The sequence below is a fragment of the Opisthocomus hoazin genome, chromosome 4 (assembly GCF_030867145.1).
Source record: "Opisthocomus hoazin isolate bOpiHoa1 chromosome 4, bOpiHoa1.hap1, whole genome shotgun sequence".
NCBI classification, from domain to species: Eukaryota; Metazoa; Chordata; class Aves; order Opisthocomiformes; family Opisthocomidae; genus Opisthocomus; species Opisthocomus hoazin.
Window position 1 is genome coordinate 35998282 of NC_134417.1, and position 18665 is coordinate 36016946.

Sequence of the window (18665 nt, forward strand, 5' to 3'; positions counted from 1 at the left end):
TGTAGGCTTGGTGTTTTTGTGTGAGCTAATCTCCACTTAATCTTTCTTACCGCGGCAAATAGCATGGGGCAGAAGATGTTTTTGCAGAACAGCGTAGCTTGGAAACTCTGCTTTTTTAATTACTGGCTGTGAAGAAATCTGTTTTTCCACCAATTGACTTGCATACTTTTTAGTGGTATAACAGGTTCTGAAGGGAGATCTCCACCACAGATAGCAACCTGAACTTCCCTCCTTAGGAGGCAATTGCACGTTGTGTTTATAAGATTCTCCTGAATGCATTGTCTTGCAGTTACTCCCTCTGTGGTGAATGAAATCGAGGGGGTTTGATCCTTCCCTTTAATAGCCTCTATGCTTTGCAGGCTGTAAGAATTTTCAGAAGGGCTCAGGACCGGAGGCAAGCCTGTGGGCACACCTCTGCTTCCCTCTCCTAGCGAGCACTTCAGCAGAGCAGCAGATGGGAGCAGCAAACGCAGTTGGCCAGAGGGCAGAAATCCTAGCAATGAGTGCTTGCAGACAACAGCTCCTTACTATGTTTCCGTCTCCCGCAAGCTGACACTATTAGTACCTCCAGTGCCATCATTCAGAAATCATCAGTAGCTGCACACCGAGGGATGCTCAAGGATTTTGATGCAATATCCGGACATCCATGCCGCAGGGGACCATGATGGCAGGGGAGGGAAGCAGCAGCCCCCCTGTGAGGGATGCACTGGGCTCCAAGGACACCTCTGTCCTTGCTTTTGGAAGCTAGCAAGGAACTGTAGGATCAAAGAGAAGGTTTGCAAGGTTTTGAGAGGCTTGTTAAAACGCGTAGCTCTGAACCTCCTCCCGCAACGTGCTGTCATAGGACTGGCTTGGGAAAATAGCTGAGAAACAAGTGGGAGGAGAACGTCAAGGGCTAGCCTGGGGATGGGGTAGTCTGGCCTGCAGGCTTCCCACCGTGACCAAAAGCAAGCAACGGAGATATTCTCCTCGTTACAGCTGTGAGGACCTTCGCAGAGCCGGTGTGAGCTGCGCAACTTGGGTGCAGCTCAGTCCCCCCCATCCCTGCCTCACCAGGACCAGCGACGGCTGCAGGCAGGGGTGGCACATCAGGAGCAGCTGGGAGTGCTGCGTGGGGCAGCAGTGCTTCCCAGGATCACCATCTCCCAGCTGCCAAGCTCGCTTGCCCCGTGGCACCAGCACGGCACCATCAGGGCGCTTGCAGCCGCTGACCTGCTCTAAGCAGAGGCAGTGATGAGAGCGTGACCGATCAGCACGAAGCTCCTCTTACTTTCCATCCCGCCTTGTTTGGGTGCGAGCAGACCGTGAGACCGAACAAACCTCAGACCCACCGACAGCGAGTTGCAGAGCCTCCGATTTCCGCCCTTGGCTAGGCCGGTCCCCTGAGCCTCAGCCACAACCTCCTCGCTGGTGCAAGAGCTCCGTGTCTTCCCACTTCTATTCAGCAAACAGCCGGCAGCACCCTCTACCCCTAGACATTTGCATTCAATTACCCTAAATTTCATCACAGAAAGCAAATTTTGCCCGGCCACAACTTTGAAAGGGGCAAAAACAAATGCCGCAGGTCACAGCCCATCGTATCTGATCCGCTCTCCACATTTACCACCTTTTTTTTTTTTTTTTTTTAACTCCCTGTTATGTGGTGTTGGTCTTGGATCCTCCTCCTGGCCAGACAGATCTTATGGGAAACTCGGTTATTAATCAGATTTTGCAGTTTGAGGGGGCGGAAATAATGTTAGAAATTGCTATATAAGGAAAGTTGCAAGCACAAGCGGGTAAGCAGAAAGCTCTCGCTGTCCTTGTGAAATGACTGCAGCTGTTTCTCTGTAAAAACACACTCGTACTTCCTCTGCTGCAACTTCTCACACCGCTCAAGTTCCCCAGGGGAAGTGAAGAAGAAAACTCTTCGGAGAAACAGATCAGGAGTGAGAGAGGTGATGACTGACTGTACCAATGGCACAATTTGGGGATTTTGGGGCATAAAATAGACATGATACCCACATGCTTCTCTAGGTCACAACCATTACTAGCCATCCATAAACCTGAAGCAAATTAAACAGTAAACTTAAATATTTAAGAGGTCTTAAAATCAAGGGAACTAGTTAACAAGGAAAGCCTTCAACTAAGGGATAGCATGTGTTACAGACGAACGCTAGTGCCAACAGGGCAGTAGGGGAATGTGGTACCTGGGTTGCATTCACGGTTTCCCTCGGGCTAGAGGATGCAAGAGATGGCATACAGGCATGTCAGCAGAGGGGTGAGCAGAGGGAAGCTGCTGTGTCACCCTGACCTGGCCACGGCGGGAAGGAGTCCTGACATTTGCCTCTCCACCCTCTCCAAACTGTGGATGTCGGCTGAGCAATACCTGACTAACGCATACCTGAGGGATGCTAGAGGTGGTTTCCACAACAGGCCTCAAACAGCCTTGCCCAGGTCACATTTCTGTAACTGGTTTGGGCTTGGGTTTATTAACCAGCTCTCATGGAGTGCAATGCTCAGGTCACACCGTCGTGGCACAGGGATCGAGGTGTGAAGCCTTTGGGATTAGAAATCCCCTACAGCTCCCCCAGGTATTCAGATGTCTCTGTGCCTGTATCAAAAAGGGCAGCCTTCTGCTAATTTTTTTCTTTTTTTTTTTTTTTAAATTGCTGTCAAGACCATTCCTCCCTACCATCCCAGCTGTGAGAAAAGCAAGAGCATGAGCTGATACTCAGATGCTCGGTCAAGTCCCATCCTGCCACAGCCTGAAGCAACGTGCTGCTCTCCTGCTGACGGCTCAGCTCGGCTCCTACTAACCTGCCATGGGCAGGAGCATTCAGCTCAGGCTCCCCAGGCCACACAGTCCCCCTCTTACCCAAACCATGTTCAGTAGATTGACTTTCTCGGAAGCATTTCTTATTCTGCTAGGTCATTCATTCAAATGCCAAAATTGTGACTCATTAAAAGGGCAAGCTTAGGCTGAAGGGGGTGCAGGAAGGAAGAAAAATAGCTTGCGAGAGCCTTCCTGTTTATCCACGGCTTGGGAAAAAACCAGCACAAGAGAACACACACCCCGGCTCCATTATCTGTGCTGGCACGGCGCTGGCTTGGCGCTGTCCCTTACCACTCCAGGCCAAACCCGGCTCTGCCGCGAGCGTGTTTGCTTGAGAGGAGTTTACTCGAGAGAGAAATCTGGCCCCCAGAACCTGAATGCTTGCAGTGCGTGAGTGAGCGGGCAGGCACCGGGAGCCCCCATGACAACACGTTGCGCTGCTGGCCCCTGGCCACACCGGGGAGGTCATTTTCTTCTCGACAATTAGTGAAGTTGTGGCATCGCTAAAAGAAGTTGAATAAACACATTCAACCCGGCCGGGTCCCTGGTTTGCTCTGTTCTCACCACCCTTCCTTCTGGGCGCGCGGTGGGGCCCCAGCAAGCCGGAGCCCGATGCCTGCGCACTGCGCTTTCATTCAGTCCTCGTTGGAAAGGGCTTTTAGGAAAGAGGAGGAGGGGGGGCAATAACCCTTTGGCTCTCTTTTACAAGAAATGTCTTCCCTTTTTCTTTTCAGGGAGAAAAAATGCCAGCTTCTCTAAGAAAACTGCAGCAAATGGCTGTTTTCATGGGACTGTTCAGCGGCGGGGGATGCATCGTGATGTATAATCTTATGCAAAGTAGGTCTCGGTGCTGTTAGCAACCTTATTTCTCCTCTGCCCTTTTCATTTGCTTTTGTGTAGCGGGGAAAACAGCAGCATGCAAGATGTGAAAAGCAGATGAAGTTAGGGGAAGTGTGGCGGAGCCTCTGGGTTCTGCCTCTGTGGGCTCTGCTTTGTTCAGCCCCAGCACTGCTTGCTCTCCCAAGCGCTGTTGCACGCATTCCCAGAGGTGGGTACTGTGTAGGGAGCAGGCTGCTGTGGTTGGGAGAAGGTCTGGTTCCTGAGGATGTGGGCAAAGTGAAAGCTTAGGCAATAATGGAGGTTTTGTTTCTTACTGAGATTTTACAACTGGGCAAGAAAAGAGGACCATCTGTGAGAAGGTCTTAAAGCCTAGCGGTTTTATCTGTAAATCTGTGGTGCTGGCCCTCAAACACAACACGCCTGTGAAATGCTAAGACATCATTAGTTTCTCCTGAGTGAAGGGCAGATAAGAGTGCTTGGCATTAAGAAGACCAGGATAAGGAGAGAAAAGCTAGACAGGTAACATTGCTGTTTATAGACAGCTGTAGTTGCTACATGTCTTTGGCCAAGGATTCGAATTATTAGTTCAAATGATAGAGGCTTATTTTTTCTAAATTGTTTCTAGATATTTAGCATCAGACCAGAAAGGGGCTTTGCCTCTCTCTCTGGGGGTGCTATAGGCCTTTTGGCCCTATGCCTCTCCATTCCTGGTACTATGAAATTATATTGCTTTTCACCTACCCTTACATCAGAGGATGCTGCCAGAAGAGTGTAGTCAAGCCTGTTCCTCAAGCCTCGAGATAAGCTCTGAAATCTCCCCTTCATTTTACACATATTAATACCAAATCAGACAAGGCTGGAAAGCAGGCTTCAATTTTAGGCAACTCTTGCCCTCAGGCTCTGGAGTGCATGACAGATATATGATCCTCTTACACTTTAAAATACTGAATCTGGCTTTAACGAGGATATTAGCATTTTTTAATTTTCAGTTTCAGCATTGTTATCTTGAAATCTCCGGGGGGGTGGGAGGGGGTGTGGAAGTCATCCCCTGTGCTATACAGAAAGTCAAAGGGCTCATTCCCCACATCACTTAGCTGTGCAACCAAGCGGTGCAACGTGATGGCCACTTCTTGCTCTGTTGCAATATCAGTGGCCACCGAGGAGCTGTCTGATAACTCAGTGATAAGCCAGCTGGGCTGTTGAAAGGACACTTTCTGCTGCAGAGTGTGTCCTCCTGCAGCCTCCAACAGACAGGGGAACCACACTGGGACCCTTCCTCCCCTTGGCCTGCACTCAGGGCTATCCAGTTCCTTCTGCCCAGTGCACAGAACTGGCTCATACTGGGACCTGTGAGGAGCAAGTGGCTTCCATGGTGGTGGGAGCAGGAGGAGAGGGGTGCTTCCCTCCCATTCCTTCAGGTTGAAGGGAAGTTTGCATGCACGTGGTCTCTGTGAAAGCCTGTACAAACACTCGGGTAATCCTGTTTTTATTCACTCTCTTCACCTCCACACCCTCCTCACAGGATCGGTCTCCCTAGCCAACCCCATCATCCTTTCAGTTCTCCTACGGAAAACGTGTGGACGAACAGATTAGTTGGACATTTTATGTCCGATACACAAGGTGCTGACAAGGAACAGCTGAGGAGGAGCAACAGGAAACTCGAACCCGTTTCCCCTCCAGCCTGCAGGATGAGCACAACATACTTTTAATGTGGTCTGCTTGCCATGATCCATAGGCACTAAAGGGCTGGTGTGCTGCAGCCCCTTTTACTGGAGCTCCTTAGCATGGCCCAGGGGGCTGGGGAGGACCAGTGCAGGCTGCAGCCTAGCAGAGCTGTTTCTATGCCAACTGGATGCTGCCCGCTCACAGGGGATGCCTCTAATTAGGGAGAGGGGGCAGCATCCTTCTGCCTCATGCTCCAGGAGTAATACCGATAGGCAAGAGAGCAGGAAACACCTTACACCTTGTTTTAAACTCTGTGGAAGGTGAGAGAAGAGTTGCCAGAGTAGGATTTTCACACGTGCACACTCTTAGCTTAACTCTGCCCTTCTTGATGTCGAGAGAGTGAAGTTAGGCTGGCGTGAAGCGCATCTAGAAACCGCAGCAGGAGCAGGCAAGCCTTAAAACTGTTTGTAAGCAAATCTCTGCCTCCGTAAGGCAGGTCAGCACATTTCCAGCCCCACAGTTCTGCATTGTGCAGCGGACACCAATGGACAGCATTTCCCAGCTCTACGTAGCAACCAGACACTGATAAACAGCAGTTCGCCACCATTGTCCTCCATATGCCAACGCTGCAGCATCCAGTCTGCTGCGCTGCTGTTGCTGCTTGACCATGAACTCTCACAGCGCTTCTTTGTGCCTCCCCTTTCATGCATCCGTCAGTAGAGTTGCAGCTTCATGGCTGCCATTTGAAAAGCTGTGTCAAGGCCACAGTAAGCTTCACAGCAACAGCTGTTCCCATCTCCCACCAATGTCTGAAAAATAGTCTCCATTCTTAAGGTATTTTCTGTACCTCCTCTAAAAAAAAAAAAAAACAACAAAACTTAATTGCCTCCAGAACATTTTCAGATATTCATCGTTACATTTTTTTTTTCTCCTTTCCCCTTCTTTTTTTGTTCCTTTCAGATGACATACAAATGTATGAAAAGCAGGGAGACACAGCCATAAGCTGAACTGCCTGTCACCATGGAACAGGCTATATTCAGAGCCCTCTTCACTTAAATGAGCTGAATACCATTACAGTTCAGCGCTGCTTCTCTGATGTAAGGGTGCATTTCCTCCTTTAGCCATAATTCTCCTAATTAATAGTTTTGGAGCGTTTTTCAGGGAGGGTGTGCTAGTCTGAAGGAAATATCTTTCTTTTGTTTTAACTGATAATTTGATTTCAAGGGGGTAGTCTCCTCACGACCCTGTTTCTCTCACCTAGAAAGTTTTGCCAGGACCCAGTACTATCAGCAGGCTTTGGAGCAACTGAACAGCAATCCCAATGCCCTGGAAGCCCTGGGTGCCCCCCCTCTCAAGGTTCACAACATCCGACTGATGGATGGGAGTAACCGTGTGGACACAGAAAGAGCACAGGTAGTGCTGGGGAGGTGGTGTCGCGGGGTGGTGACAAGAGATGAGCTAGGGCATTTTCAGCCGGTCGTGATTGCTTTGGGGGCACGGGAAGGCAGTAGGGTGGGATGCCAGTTGATTTGGAAGAAGAATGGGTTCCCAGAGTGTAAATCTATGCTCTAATGCAAGGGACTAGAAACAGGAAGAACGGTATCTTCATTTCGTGCTGTATGGGTGTCGTACAGACAGCCACTTGCTCACCCCTTTGCTTCCCCCCCCAGCACGATGGGGAGGAGACACGGACAAAAGCGAAAACTCGTGGGTTGAGATACAGTTTAAGAAGACAACAGAGTAAATACTAATAATACTGATAATAATGAATATGCAAAACAAACTATATACAGTTTTCTCACCACCCGATGACCGAGTTGGGGTCAGTCCCCTAGCAGCAATTGCGGAACGCCAAACTCACCGATTTCACAAAATTCACAAAACACCCAAAAAAGACCGAACTCCCATAAAACTTCAAACTCCCGTGAAAGAGAAGATTCAAACTCAGGGAAACAAGAAAGAAAAATTCCTGCCCCTGTGGCCAACCCCCATTCGTAAACTGAGCATGGTGTCTGTGGTATGGAATATTTCCCCTGGCCAGCTTGGGCTGGCTGCCTGGCTCTGTTCCCTCCCAGCTCCTGCACACCTGCTCGTTAGCTGAATATGGGAAACTGGAAAAAGTCCTTGATTTCATAGCAACAACTAAAAACACCAGTGTTATCAGCATTCTTCTCGTACTAAATCCAAAACACAGCAGGTACTGGGAGGAAGATTAACTCTATCCCAGCCATAACCAGGACAGTGGACACAGCACAGAACGCCAAGGGACCTCCCAAGCTGGTCAGTCCCCCTCCTGCTGCTGTAAGCCACAAAATCATTTCCAGAGACGTATCAAAATCCATCTTTAAAACAGCAGCTGCCTCCGTCTCCCCGCCGGGTACGCCCCACTCTAGTTTCTAAAAGCCTTGTTCAGAGCCCAGTTCTACGGCCGCTCACCAGCTGCGCTGTGGTACGGCGCAAATGGTGCTGCGATTAAAGCACCCCAAGTCTGCGCCGTGGAGGATGGTTGCCCGGCGCGGGGCTGAGCGTGCCGGTTACGTAGCAACTGGAGAACGCTGCGCTGCGTGCTGAGGTATTGCACAAGGCTGCCTTGCATCAGCCCAGGGCTGGGCTGAGGCAAACCTTGCAAACGCAAGTCCACTTCCACTCCGGGCTGCTGCCTGAAAGGGACTTTCCATCAGTGTTTGTACCCTTTATTCCAGGGCTGGCTGCCCCTCTGTGTTTTTCCTAGTGACACAAAGTATCCCTACAGACCTCTCCAGGCAACTCTCTGAGGGATCTCGTCACATTTCAATAATTTTATTCCTCCTGGTGACTATTTTTGAGTCCTGGGAACCAAGCAAGGACCGTAAGGAATGGGGCAAATGTGCCCTGAAGGAGGTGGGTTGTCAGGGCAAGAAAAATCGACCTTCAACCAACTCACATAGAATTCCACTTTCCATCTCACTCCAGCCAGGCATCCCCCACGTAACACCCTGGGCGAAAATGTTTTCCAGGTTTTGGAGATTTTGCCAGACAACATATCCAAGGACAAAAATGCAGGGAAAACACACCACCTCTTATGCTGACTGAAAAGGAGAAGAGAACCTGTCCCACCAATGTGTTCCTGTGTCACTGTTTAAGCACTCTGGTTGCTCGGGTGACTCAGGGTGAGGTCAAACCCTGCCTTCTACCGACCTCACCCAAGACACAAACCACCAACTTTCTTCTCTGCTATTTCATTCTCCTGAGCATTCATATTCTCATGAAATAAACTAGTTAATCATCATCAATGATTACATCACAGATCTATTTACTGACTCTACAACGTTCCCAGCTCCTGGGCCTGCTGAAGAATCACTGGCATTTTCCCTTCATGATTACAATACCACCAGCAAATTCTACACCTGAAACTTTTGTTAAGCTTTAGACCGAGTGCAATTAGCTGTGGTCACAGCTGCAGCTCATGGCTTTGTTTGTTGAACAACTGAGTGGTAGAATTTATGACACTGACAAAAACCATTGAACATCTCATTGCCTTGATGCGTGTTAATGGGCTGATCTGTAGAGGCTCCCAACCTACAGGCTTCCTATGGTGATGGGAAGGTCTAGCACAGAGTAGGTCACCTCTGGAATACCGTGCATGCTGCTAAGGAAAGGTGTTTGCTCCTAAGTCTTTCTGAGAGTGAGTGGTTTTCCCTGGGGGTTGCAGCTGTAACACAGTACATTCTTTCAGCAGAGAGAGATTAATGTATGGCAAAACAGACTTGTATAGCCACGCACATGTTAGCCGTTGGAATAGCTTAGTGAAACTCTGAAATACAGTTTTAAAAAAATAGAGTTTAAGTTGAAAAGAGGGTGTTAACGTCTTTGACTGTAGAAGGGGTAAATGTCCCCTTCGTAACGTGGTTTACTGAATCTTTAATGTACTTTTACATTTGCAGATCAAGCTACCAGTGTCTGGAGCAAAATCAGCAGGGGACCTCTGTATTAACTCAGAGATGGACCACTCCCGTCAATGGTGCGTGCTGGGGGGAGGGCTGGGAGAAATGTATAGGTGCAGGGAGAGAAGTGGTAGGAGAAAGAGAGCGGAGCAGGATATTTGCTTTAGTCATCCGCGTTGCTGAGATCAGGCACACAAAGGAAGCGGAAGTTCACATCTGAAGGCCTTGTGGAAGGTTATTACCATCATTACGACAAAAATGTAAATTAGTTGAGAAATGTATTGAGTTCATCCCTATGAATACAAATAGAAGAGCAACATGAGCCATTCATCTGTGTGATATGTGTTCTGCCAGCTATATCTCAGTATACACACAAATGCCGTGAGCCAAGGTAGCATATTGTCCCCTCCCACCCCTCCTCCCCGAGGAGGTGCAGAGGCCGTTGAACAGCAGTCCCAACTCCAGTCTAGTATTGTGTATTGCAGTAGGGGAGTGACACATTACATCACAACCTATCAAGGTGAGCTGAAAGTCACGCAGGAGGTTTTTTCAAGCTGTTCGGTAAATGCGGTCCTTGTAGTTAAAAACTAGCGCTAGAACACATCCATTACAGTACAAGGATGCTCTAACTCCACATCATGTAGTAGCGACTTTACCTTTTTATAGCGCTGAGGCCTGAAAATCCCCCTTGTCAAGGGTAAACTGATCTCTAGAACCGAGCAAAGAATTACTACGTGAATTCAAAGTCTGTCTTCCACTGCAGAAGAGGATATTCCATTAGACGCAAGCCTCTTTGCATGTACTTGTTCTTGCAGTTTGTTAGGCACTTCCGTTAGCTCTATTTAGAAACCCAAAGCTACAACATTTTTGTGCAGCTGCCACCAGCCGTATGGTAATGTTTTCTTTTCATAATTAGATGAGCACGACTTACTGAATTTCTCTTCCACGTAACTATGGGAAGCAAGGTGTAAAATGACTCAGGGCCAGACCTGGCCTCCTCCCTGGTGACCAGAGATACCCCCAGAGGTCCCCAGCCACCTTTCTTGCACACCTACGCTTCTCCAGCGCCTGGGCCCTGGTCTCCTCACTCCTCCTCATCCCCTCCTCACAGATGGAGGGAAGTAACAGTTTCCTCCTGTTTCACTGAGTTACTGTGAGGACAACTGAGGATTGCAAGATGTTAAACTACGGCAGTAACTGAAGTCCAGACATATCTCTCATATCTGTTTTGTTTTAAAATGAGCTCTGCATGTGTTTCTGCAAGCTTAAGAGGAAAAAAAAGCCAAAAAAACCATCTTTGATAAAAGGGTTTACGGCAGACGAACCTGTCAGACTCAAGCCTCTCCACCTACGTACAGGGTCATGCGCACAGCTCCACTTGAGGCTTGGCAGGACTTGGTGTCCTTGCACCCAGCTGAGGAGCTAAGAGGAACCCCCAGCAGGAATAACAGACATGCCAGCAGGCTGTGCTGGTGGGGCTCTGCAGAGCGTGCACAGGGACATTTCCAGTGGAGACCAGGGGGCCACCAGGCCCACACAGACACAGTTAAATGGCACCAGGAGGTGAGCGCTCTTTGCAGGAATAGTCGAGGCTTCTAAGCCACTGAAATGCTTCTGACTCCAAGCATGCAGCCTGTCCATAATGGTTTATTTAGTTATATGGTTATTAGAAAAAAAAAAAAAAAGAGAGCAACAGAAAAAAGGGAAATTGGGAGTGCGTGAGCTGGTTTGGCCCTGGAGGAGGAGGCGGCGTTCACTCCAGCGCAGGCAGCAGGATGGGAGCACGCCCAGAGGCGAGGGCAGCCAAGGCATCAGTCCTGCAACGGGAGACTTGCCTGCCCCGAAGCAAGCGTAGGGAAGGGCCGAGACCCCAGGCCATGCTGAGGGGAGCGACCAGTTGCTCCTTCAAACCCTGCTTTAAACGAGGCAGCTGCTTGTCCTGGGTCAGGTGTAGGCAGAGGGGTAGTGAAGGAAGAGCCCTGCTGCAGACCCATCGCACAGAGGTGTGGCAGCCTAATTACCTAATTGCATGGACTCGGCACCAATGCCAGCAAAAGTAGAGCTGGGCAAGGGCCAGGAGCTTTTGAAAAAAATCATATCTTAGTAGCCCAAAATAATAGTCCTTCCGAGCTGGAAAAGCAGCATGAGCAGTCTCACAGAAGTGGGCTTGGAGCAGAGCTTAGAGGAAGGAAAAGGTTCCCCTTCAGTGTCCAACAAATGCAGTTTTTCTTCTTTGATTATCCACTGTCTTTCCCTGTCAGGGTTTCAGCAGTCACATTGAGCGATCACACAGTGTTCAGACTCCTCCAAGCCAGGATAATTCCTTAGCAACACGGTCTGGCTCCAAGGCTGGAGAGGAGCAAGGAATGCACCCTCAGGATGGAGAGGGAGAAAGGCACTGGGTCGGGGGAGGAATGTCCTATCTAAAAATAGCTGGCAGGACTTTACTTGAGTTGCAACAAATAGGAACACGCATCCCAGACCTTTACATCGGGGCTGTGCTGTGCTATTAGGGAAAACAGCTTTCAAGAGTGCCAATGTTTAAAACACTCGAGAGAATTTTTAAAAGCAACAAATGCATGAAATGATTTGTTTCGCTGTGCCAGCTGTTTCTACACCAACTTTACTACTATATTAAAAGTGATTGAAACAAGTTAAAAATCTCTTTTGGTTTATGTCAGCTGGTGCCTTCAGGATGTCACCTTGAAACTGAGGGATGGTCAGAGAATTCCTGTTTACCACTCCCCGGTGGAAAGCATTAGTGTGCAAGAAGGCTAAAAATCAAAGGCAGCTGCTTCCCCACCTCCCGTGGAGCCGAAGGAACCATTAATCGATTGCATCCCGCTGGGTCTGCGAACAGGCACAGTTGCCACAAGTGACAATTTCACTTAAGCGGGTGCACTGAAGACCATTTTCTCTCTAAGACTGACCTCATCATTGTCATAATTGTAATTTCTTTCTTTTGCTGGTTTATTGATGTGTTCAGCAGAAGCCTGAAATAAATATCTTGCAAAAGACTTGCTGTCCCAGAGAAGTCATGTGCTATGCCCTGTGCATGCTGGTACTATGAATTTGAAATAAACAAACAAACTACCAGGAAACTGAGCTTTTCTACAATCGCAGACCAAAGTCAGGACAGCTGGACTGCTCTGTCATGGCTAGAAAACTAAGTCAGCTTCTCAAAGTGATTCCCTGGCTGCTTTGGATCCCTCCATTTCTCAGCAAGGTGTTCCCTAAAGCAGGACGGATGAAGCAGCAAAGGTGAAGCTCAGCATCAGCCCCCTCCACTCCTAATGAATAAGTCACATATCAGCTAGATTGGCACCCTCACAGTTATCATTAAGAAGCTCATTAGACAGGCGGGGCCACTAATCATAACTTAGGAATTCCAGGAAGACACTTGCTGCTTCTCCTGCTCACGCTGAAGGTTACTCAGAAGCAGCCACTGCTTCACAGCAGCACTGCCCGACACGAGTTTGGGAAAGCGCAGTTACTCAAGGAGGACGTGCAGGACAAGTAAAACACTGCCACAGGTCGCTCTGACTACAAGAGATTTTGACTGTGCCTTGGTTCTGTCAATCAGGTAGAGCATTGCCCGCCACCAGAAGCAAGTTGAGGAATAAGCAAAAAATAAACCCAAAGAACACCCTCCTCCCCACCCCAAACCACACATTCGAACAATTACAAAGCCTAAGGCACAGTCTGAGACAGCGAAGAGATGCAAGTAACCGTCCTGCCTTCATTCCCTGAAGTGACATGGAAGCTATTAAGAATGCCCAGGAGAAAGACTTTTTTGGGTTTATCTGTAACAGGGCAGCTTAATCAAGCTGCAGCGAGAGAAAGCCCAGACCTTACACCACTCAATTCCCTTCCCCCCCGACTCTCAACATCCAAATTTGAGTCCTAGAATTCTACCAAAGGCACAGGCAATGCAAAGCTTTTCAAGAGTAACGAGTGTAGACAGAGAAGGGAGAGCTGGAGCAAAGAATCATTAAAGATCAGTGAGCATTTTCCTGCTCAACAGTGACCCAGCAAACTGGGCGAGGGGGCTTTAGAACAAGTCTGCAGAGCAAACGCCAAAGCAAATGGAGGAAGAGACGGACTGGAGGAGCACAGCAACAGCTTCTGTGACAAAATGGTTTAGAAAGAAAAGAAACAAAACAAAACACATTTGAGATGTAGTTTGGGATTCACAAAGAGACCTGATCCAACCCGAAGAATGCCCGCCATGCCAGAGGAAGGATTAGGATGCATCAAGGAGACAGAGCCTGTCCAGGCTCTAAGATCGAAATCACTGCTACCTGGTTTCATAAAACAAAATACACATCATGTGATTTAAAAACATTAGCCTTGCACTACTGCAGCCCACCTAGCAAGAAGACCCTGGGAGATGTGGAGATCTCCTGGCTAACCAGTATCTCAGAGCCTGGGCAACTCCAGCTTTTGGTCACTGAAGACATTTGACAGGGAATCAAACAATTGACAAGGAAAAACCAAGTCACCCACTTTACATCCATCAGTTACCACTTCCCTGGCTGCAGCTTTGACTCCTTACCGACCTCTGAAGAAGCTGTAGAGAGCAACCCCAGCCCATTCAGTCCCTCCCTATGCTAGGAGCACATGGCACATACCACCATACACCTGCCTTTGTCACCACCATGTGCTTGGAAAGCCTGGGACCTGCAGTGGCTGCAAGGTGCACAATTCTCCAGGAAACTTGGCCACAACCACCCCAGCCGGCAACACAACGCTTGCTCACCACCCTCCTGTGCCTTGAGCCAGCACGCACAACGTCCCTGGTCTGGCCTCACAACTTGCTGCACCACAGTACCACGGGCTCTAACCCTGGTTACCCCAGGCCTGAGGGGCTATCCCCACACAAACCGTACCAGTAACGCCAGGCATTTGATTACCTTGCCTGGGGGAAGCAGAGCTTGCATCTCTCGCTTCCTCCCTAGAGGCCTGGCGGAGCACCCCTTTAACTTCAAGCACCCCTGGTCATCCTAACCAATCCATGGGGTCATCAAAGCTGTGAGAATGAGCAGTATCACCGTACCATACCAGTCTTTCTCTAAACCAAATCTTTTAAACTCAGAAAAGGAAGAAAGCAACGGGTGGAGCCAGAAGCCAGCATATCAGCAGGGGGGAACAAGAGTAAAATAGCATTCAAATCCCTGTTTTTGTTTTACTACCTAATAGCAAACACAGAATTTCTTACCTCTTGACCTTGAAGAGCCTCAGAAGCCACTTCCTCTCCATATCTGAGCTCATTTAGGATGCACATATTCAAAGGGAGAAAGAAAGCAGCAAGCTAGTGTGTTCAGTACCAAGTTGCTTTGGTCATGTGGTTCCCATTAAATACACCACAGCCCCTGGCGACTGCTTTCAGAGAGGACACAGGTGCAGCAGGAGCAGCCAAGAGAGCTGGAGCATGCCAGGAAAACGGGGAGAGCAAAGGTCTCAGAACCATCAGCAGCTGCTGAAAGCCCAAATAACTTCAAGAGGGCACCTGGGCACCCCTCTTCTCCTTGCAATCGTGTAAGGAACACTGGAACACATTAGGGTGCTTTTAACTTTGTTAGGTCATCAAAGCACTAATTCATTATAATTATATTGTGTTGCATGTCACTCAACACCAATCTGGACAACCATTTCATTTTTATTAAGAAAATATTCATCTTTTGATAAAAAGCTCCAGTTAAACTCCTTTAGAAAGCCATTCTTTTCTAACTGCAGAATGGTTAAGGAGGGGCCTCTGGAGATCATCTAGTCCAACTGCCTTGCTCACAACGGGGCCAACTAGAGCAGATTGCTTGGGCTGAAGATCGCCAGCGACGGAGACTCCACAACCTCTGGACAAGCCGTAACAGTGTTCAACTATTCTCACAGTAAAAAAGCTTTGCTTTGTTTAAACAGAATTTGCTGTGGTTCAGTGTGTGCCCGTTGCCTCTTGTGCTGCTGCTGGGCAGGACTGAGAAGAACCTGGTTTACTTCTCCCCCACAGGTATTTATAAATGCTGATAAGATCCCCCCCAAGCCTGCTCTTCTCCAGGCTGACTATCCCAGGTCTCTCAGCCTTGTTAACAGGTGCTGCAATTCTTTAATCATCTTAACCATTTTAAGTGTGTTAAATAATTTCTTTTAAATTGGCCTGAAAATTTGCATAGTTCCTTTTCCAGTTGTTGGTGTGGCTAAAAGAACCATCCTCCCCATGACCTCTGCTGGATTGCACGTTTATTTCTTACTCTCTAGTTTGATTTTAATAGCTTCTGCCAGGCAGTCGTCACCCTCCAGGAAACTATCAAGGCGGCAGGTTGCTCGGGGCAAGAACTTCTTTAGTAGGCAAGAGCTTCCATCGCGCTGCGGGGCCAGCCGGGCCTCAGCGGGTGCCGCCGGTAAGGCGGTACCCCGGCGGCTCAGGAGATGCTCGCGCGAGGACTGGCTGAGAGGCGCCCGTGCGATTCAGGCTGTACGCTGGGATTACACGGTAATCGAAGAGATGGGCCACGCCGACTTCAGCGTGTCGCCAGTTTACCGGTGATTCTCGTTGCACAAGCCAAGACTCAATGCAGTTAAGCTGTATGGGTTTACAGGAAAAAAGAGAATCCCTTCAAGCAGTTCAGGTCCCTTTTCTCTCCTAATTTTGCAGTAATTGTTGTGGTCCTAAGGCTCTGTTTTCACTTTGATGAATCCTAACCTTTTATTAATTAAGGGAGATTTTATCACACCCATATAGACTTAATTATATTTTTTCTATTTTATAACACTTCCAGGTTGTATTTTTGTAGAACCAAAATATGTTACAGAGCTATACAGTTGTCAGCTGTCTTATAGCAGGAACAATTAATAAAATTAAGCAGTGCTAGAAGAGGAAATACTTTTCTCACCTCGCATCTAGTCGGTACTCTGACTTCCCCCAGGGGAAGTCACATCAAGCAAATCACAGAATCACAGAATGGTAGGGGTTGGAAGGGACCTCTGTGGGTCACCCAGTCCAACCCCCCCACCGAAGCAGGGTCACCCAGAGCAGGCTGCACAGGACCTTGTCCAGGCGGGTCTTGAATATCTCCAGAGAAGGAGACTCCACAACCTCCCTGGGCAGCCTGTTCCAGTGCTCCATCACCCTCAGAGGGAAGAAGTTCTTCCTTGTGTTCAGCTGGAACTTCCTCTGCTTCAGTTTGTGCCTGTTGCCCCTTGTCCTGTCGCTGGGCACCACTGAAAAGAGTTTGGCCCCATCCTCCTGACACCCACCCTGCAGATATTTATTGGCATTTATAAGGTCCCCTTCTCAGCCTTCTCTTCTCCAGGCTGAACAAGCCCAGCTCCCTCCCTCCCCTCACAGGAGAGATGCTCCAGTCCCCTCACCATCCTTGTAGCCCTCCGCTGGACTCTCTCCAGTAGCTCTCTGGACACAGCACACCTTGGAGGAGATATTAAAGTCTCACTACTTCTGGGCACACATTTCAGCATGATTTGTTAAATCTGGGTTAATGCTGATTTGCGTCTGCTCCACCCTGTCCTGGGTGCACAGCCGTCCTACACCGCGCACCATTCAGTGGCACTTACATACCACCTTTCCAACCCCCACCTTCAGGCAGGTCATTTCCCACCTGGCAGACTTCTGAAATAACAGTTCTAAGTTTAATGGCAATGTATTTCTATGTTTAGTACATACCAAGAAAAAAAGAGGAAGATTTACACCGATAGTGTGCCTATAATTATGAATCCCAATGACAGCTTAATTCACCATCTGTAAATGCTGTATTGTGAAGATGTCCACAGTGCAAGCATCTTGCTTGAGAGTGGAAAAGACTACTGGTGCATTTGATATTTGCTGCACAAATTGAACAAATGTGTAATTCAGAAAACTAAAATAGCAATAATCCTGCCATATGGGTGTTGAGAAAAGTAACTTTTCAGCAGTCCTTGGAGAAAAGCAAGGGCATTCGAGCAGGAGGCTCCATCTAACACACTACAGCCCAGTTCCAGCAATGTATTTCTAGCTAGTGTTCAAAGCCAAGCGTGAAGGTGTACAGTCACCAACCACAGAAGCGTTTAAGTTGCAGTAGTTTGCAGTGCAGCACTGCACTTCAGTATTGATTCCACAGGATCACAGAATGGCGTTGGAAGGGACCTCTGTGGGTCACCCAGTCCAACCCCCTGCCGAAGCAGGGTCACCCAGAGCAGGCTGCACAGGACCTTGTCCAGGCGGGTCTTGAATATCTCCAGAGAAGGAGACTCCACAACCTCCCTGGGCAGCCTGTGCCAGGGCTCCGTCACCCTCAGAGGGAAGAAGTTCTTCCTCATGTTCAGCTGGAACTTCCTGTGCCTCAGTTTGTGCCCATGGCCCCTTGTCCTGTCACTGGACACCACTGAAAAGAGTCTGGCCCTGTCCTCCTGACACCCACCCTGCAGATATTTATAAGCATTTATAAGGTCCCCTCTCAGCCTTCTCTTCTTCAGGCTGAACAAGCCCAGCTCCCTCAGCCTCTCCTTGTAGGAGAGATGCTCCAGTCCCCTCACCATCCTCGTAGCCCTCTGCTGGGCTCTCTCCAGTAGCTCCTCATCTTTCTTGAACTGGGGAGCCCAGAACTGGACACAGTACTGCAGATGGGCCCTCCAGTCATCCTGCGCCAGATAAACTCATGTAACTTTTGGAATTCCGTTTCAAATCAGTGATGCTGTCTTGAAGAAAGATTACAGTTTCTTTTTCTTAAAAAAAATGTTTTAAAGTGGTTCCCAATATGTGAAGAACAAAAGACCCATCAACTGTTCAGAAAACAAAATTTCATTTGTTGTAAAGTTCCTGAAACGGTGAACACCTTATCAGAAGCACAGTGAAGTGGCACTGTTTCTTTAAAAGGCTGAGCTGTCTTCCAGGAACAGCAGCTGGAAGATTCAAGAGATCTTCAGCCACACTGCAGGGCGGTGCCAGGCCCACCCTCCTCCCTGCCCCCTGCCAGCACCGCCAGTGGAGAATGGGCACTTAGTCTGTATTTGCAGCTCCTGCCTAACAGCTCTGACAATCCACCTGGCAGACTGCAAGCTGGAATTCGCCCTCTTGTTTTTATGGACCCTCAACTGAAAAGTGCAAGAAGTGAGACAAACCGCAATGCAAATTCAGCTTTAGACAATAAAAGGATTATTTTATAGAACTTGTAGTTTACTGACTATGAAAAATCTATAGCCTCTCGCTTAAAGAGGTGAACATAGCAACAAGACGAGTAGAGACAAGGCTCTGCTTTCAACTAGATGTTTGCCGTTTATTCCAACAATTGCAATGGAGACACAGGCCTGGACACCCCCACCCCGCGTACAGACAGAGGTCATTCACGTCTCTTGCATCAGAGCCACAGAAATAACAATTCTCCAGCAATTTCTAAGAATGCCAGCGCTTCCAACTCCTTCCCGCTTCCTGCATTCCA

At 48.6% G+C, this 18665-nt stretch overlaps 1 protein-coding gene across 1 annotated transcript in view; it reads left to right on the forward strand.

Moving 5' to 3' along the window:
• COA1 (cytochrome c oxidase assembly factor 1) overlaps positions 1-15141 on the forward strand; it is a 56045-nt gene extending 40904 nt beyond the window's left edge. The window contains exons 3-6 of the mRNA XM_075418572.1: positions 3547-3649; positions 6579-6730; positions 9241-9317; positions 11922-15141. Coding sequence (XP_075274687.1) covers positions 3556-3649; positions 6579-6730; positions 9241-9317; positions 11922-12018 — 420 coding nt within the window. The 5' untranslated portion in view covers positions 3547-3555 and the 3' untranslated portion in view covers positions 12019-15141. The remainder of the gene's footprint in view (positions 1-3546; positions 3650-6578; positions 6731-9240; positions 9318-11921) is intronic.
• The last annotated feature ends 3524 nt before the right edge of the window (positions 15142-18665 follow it).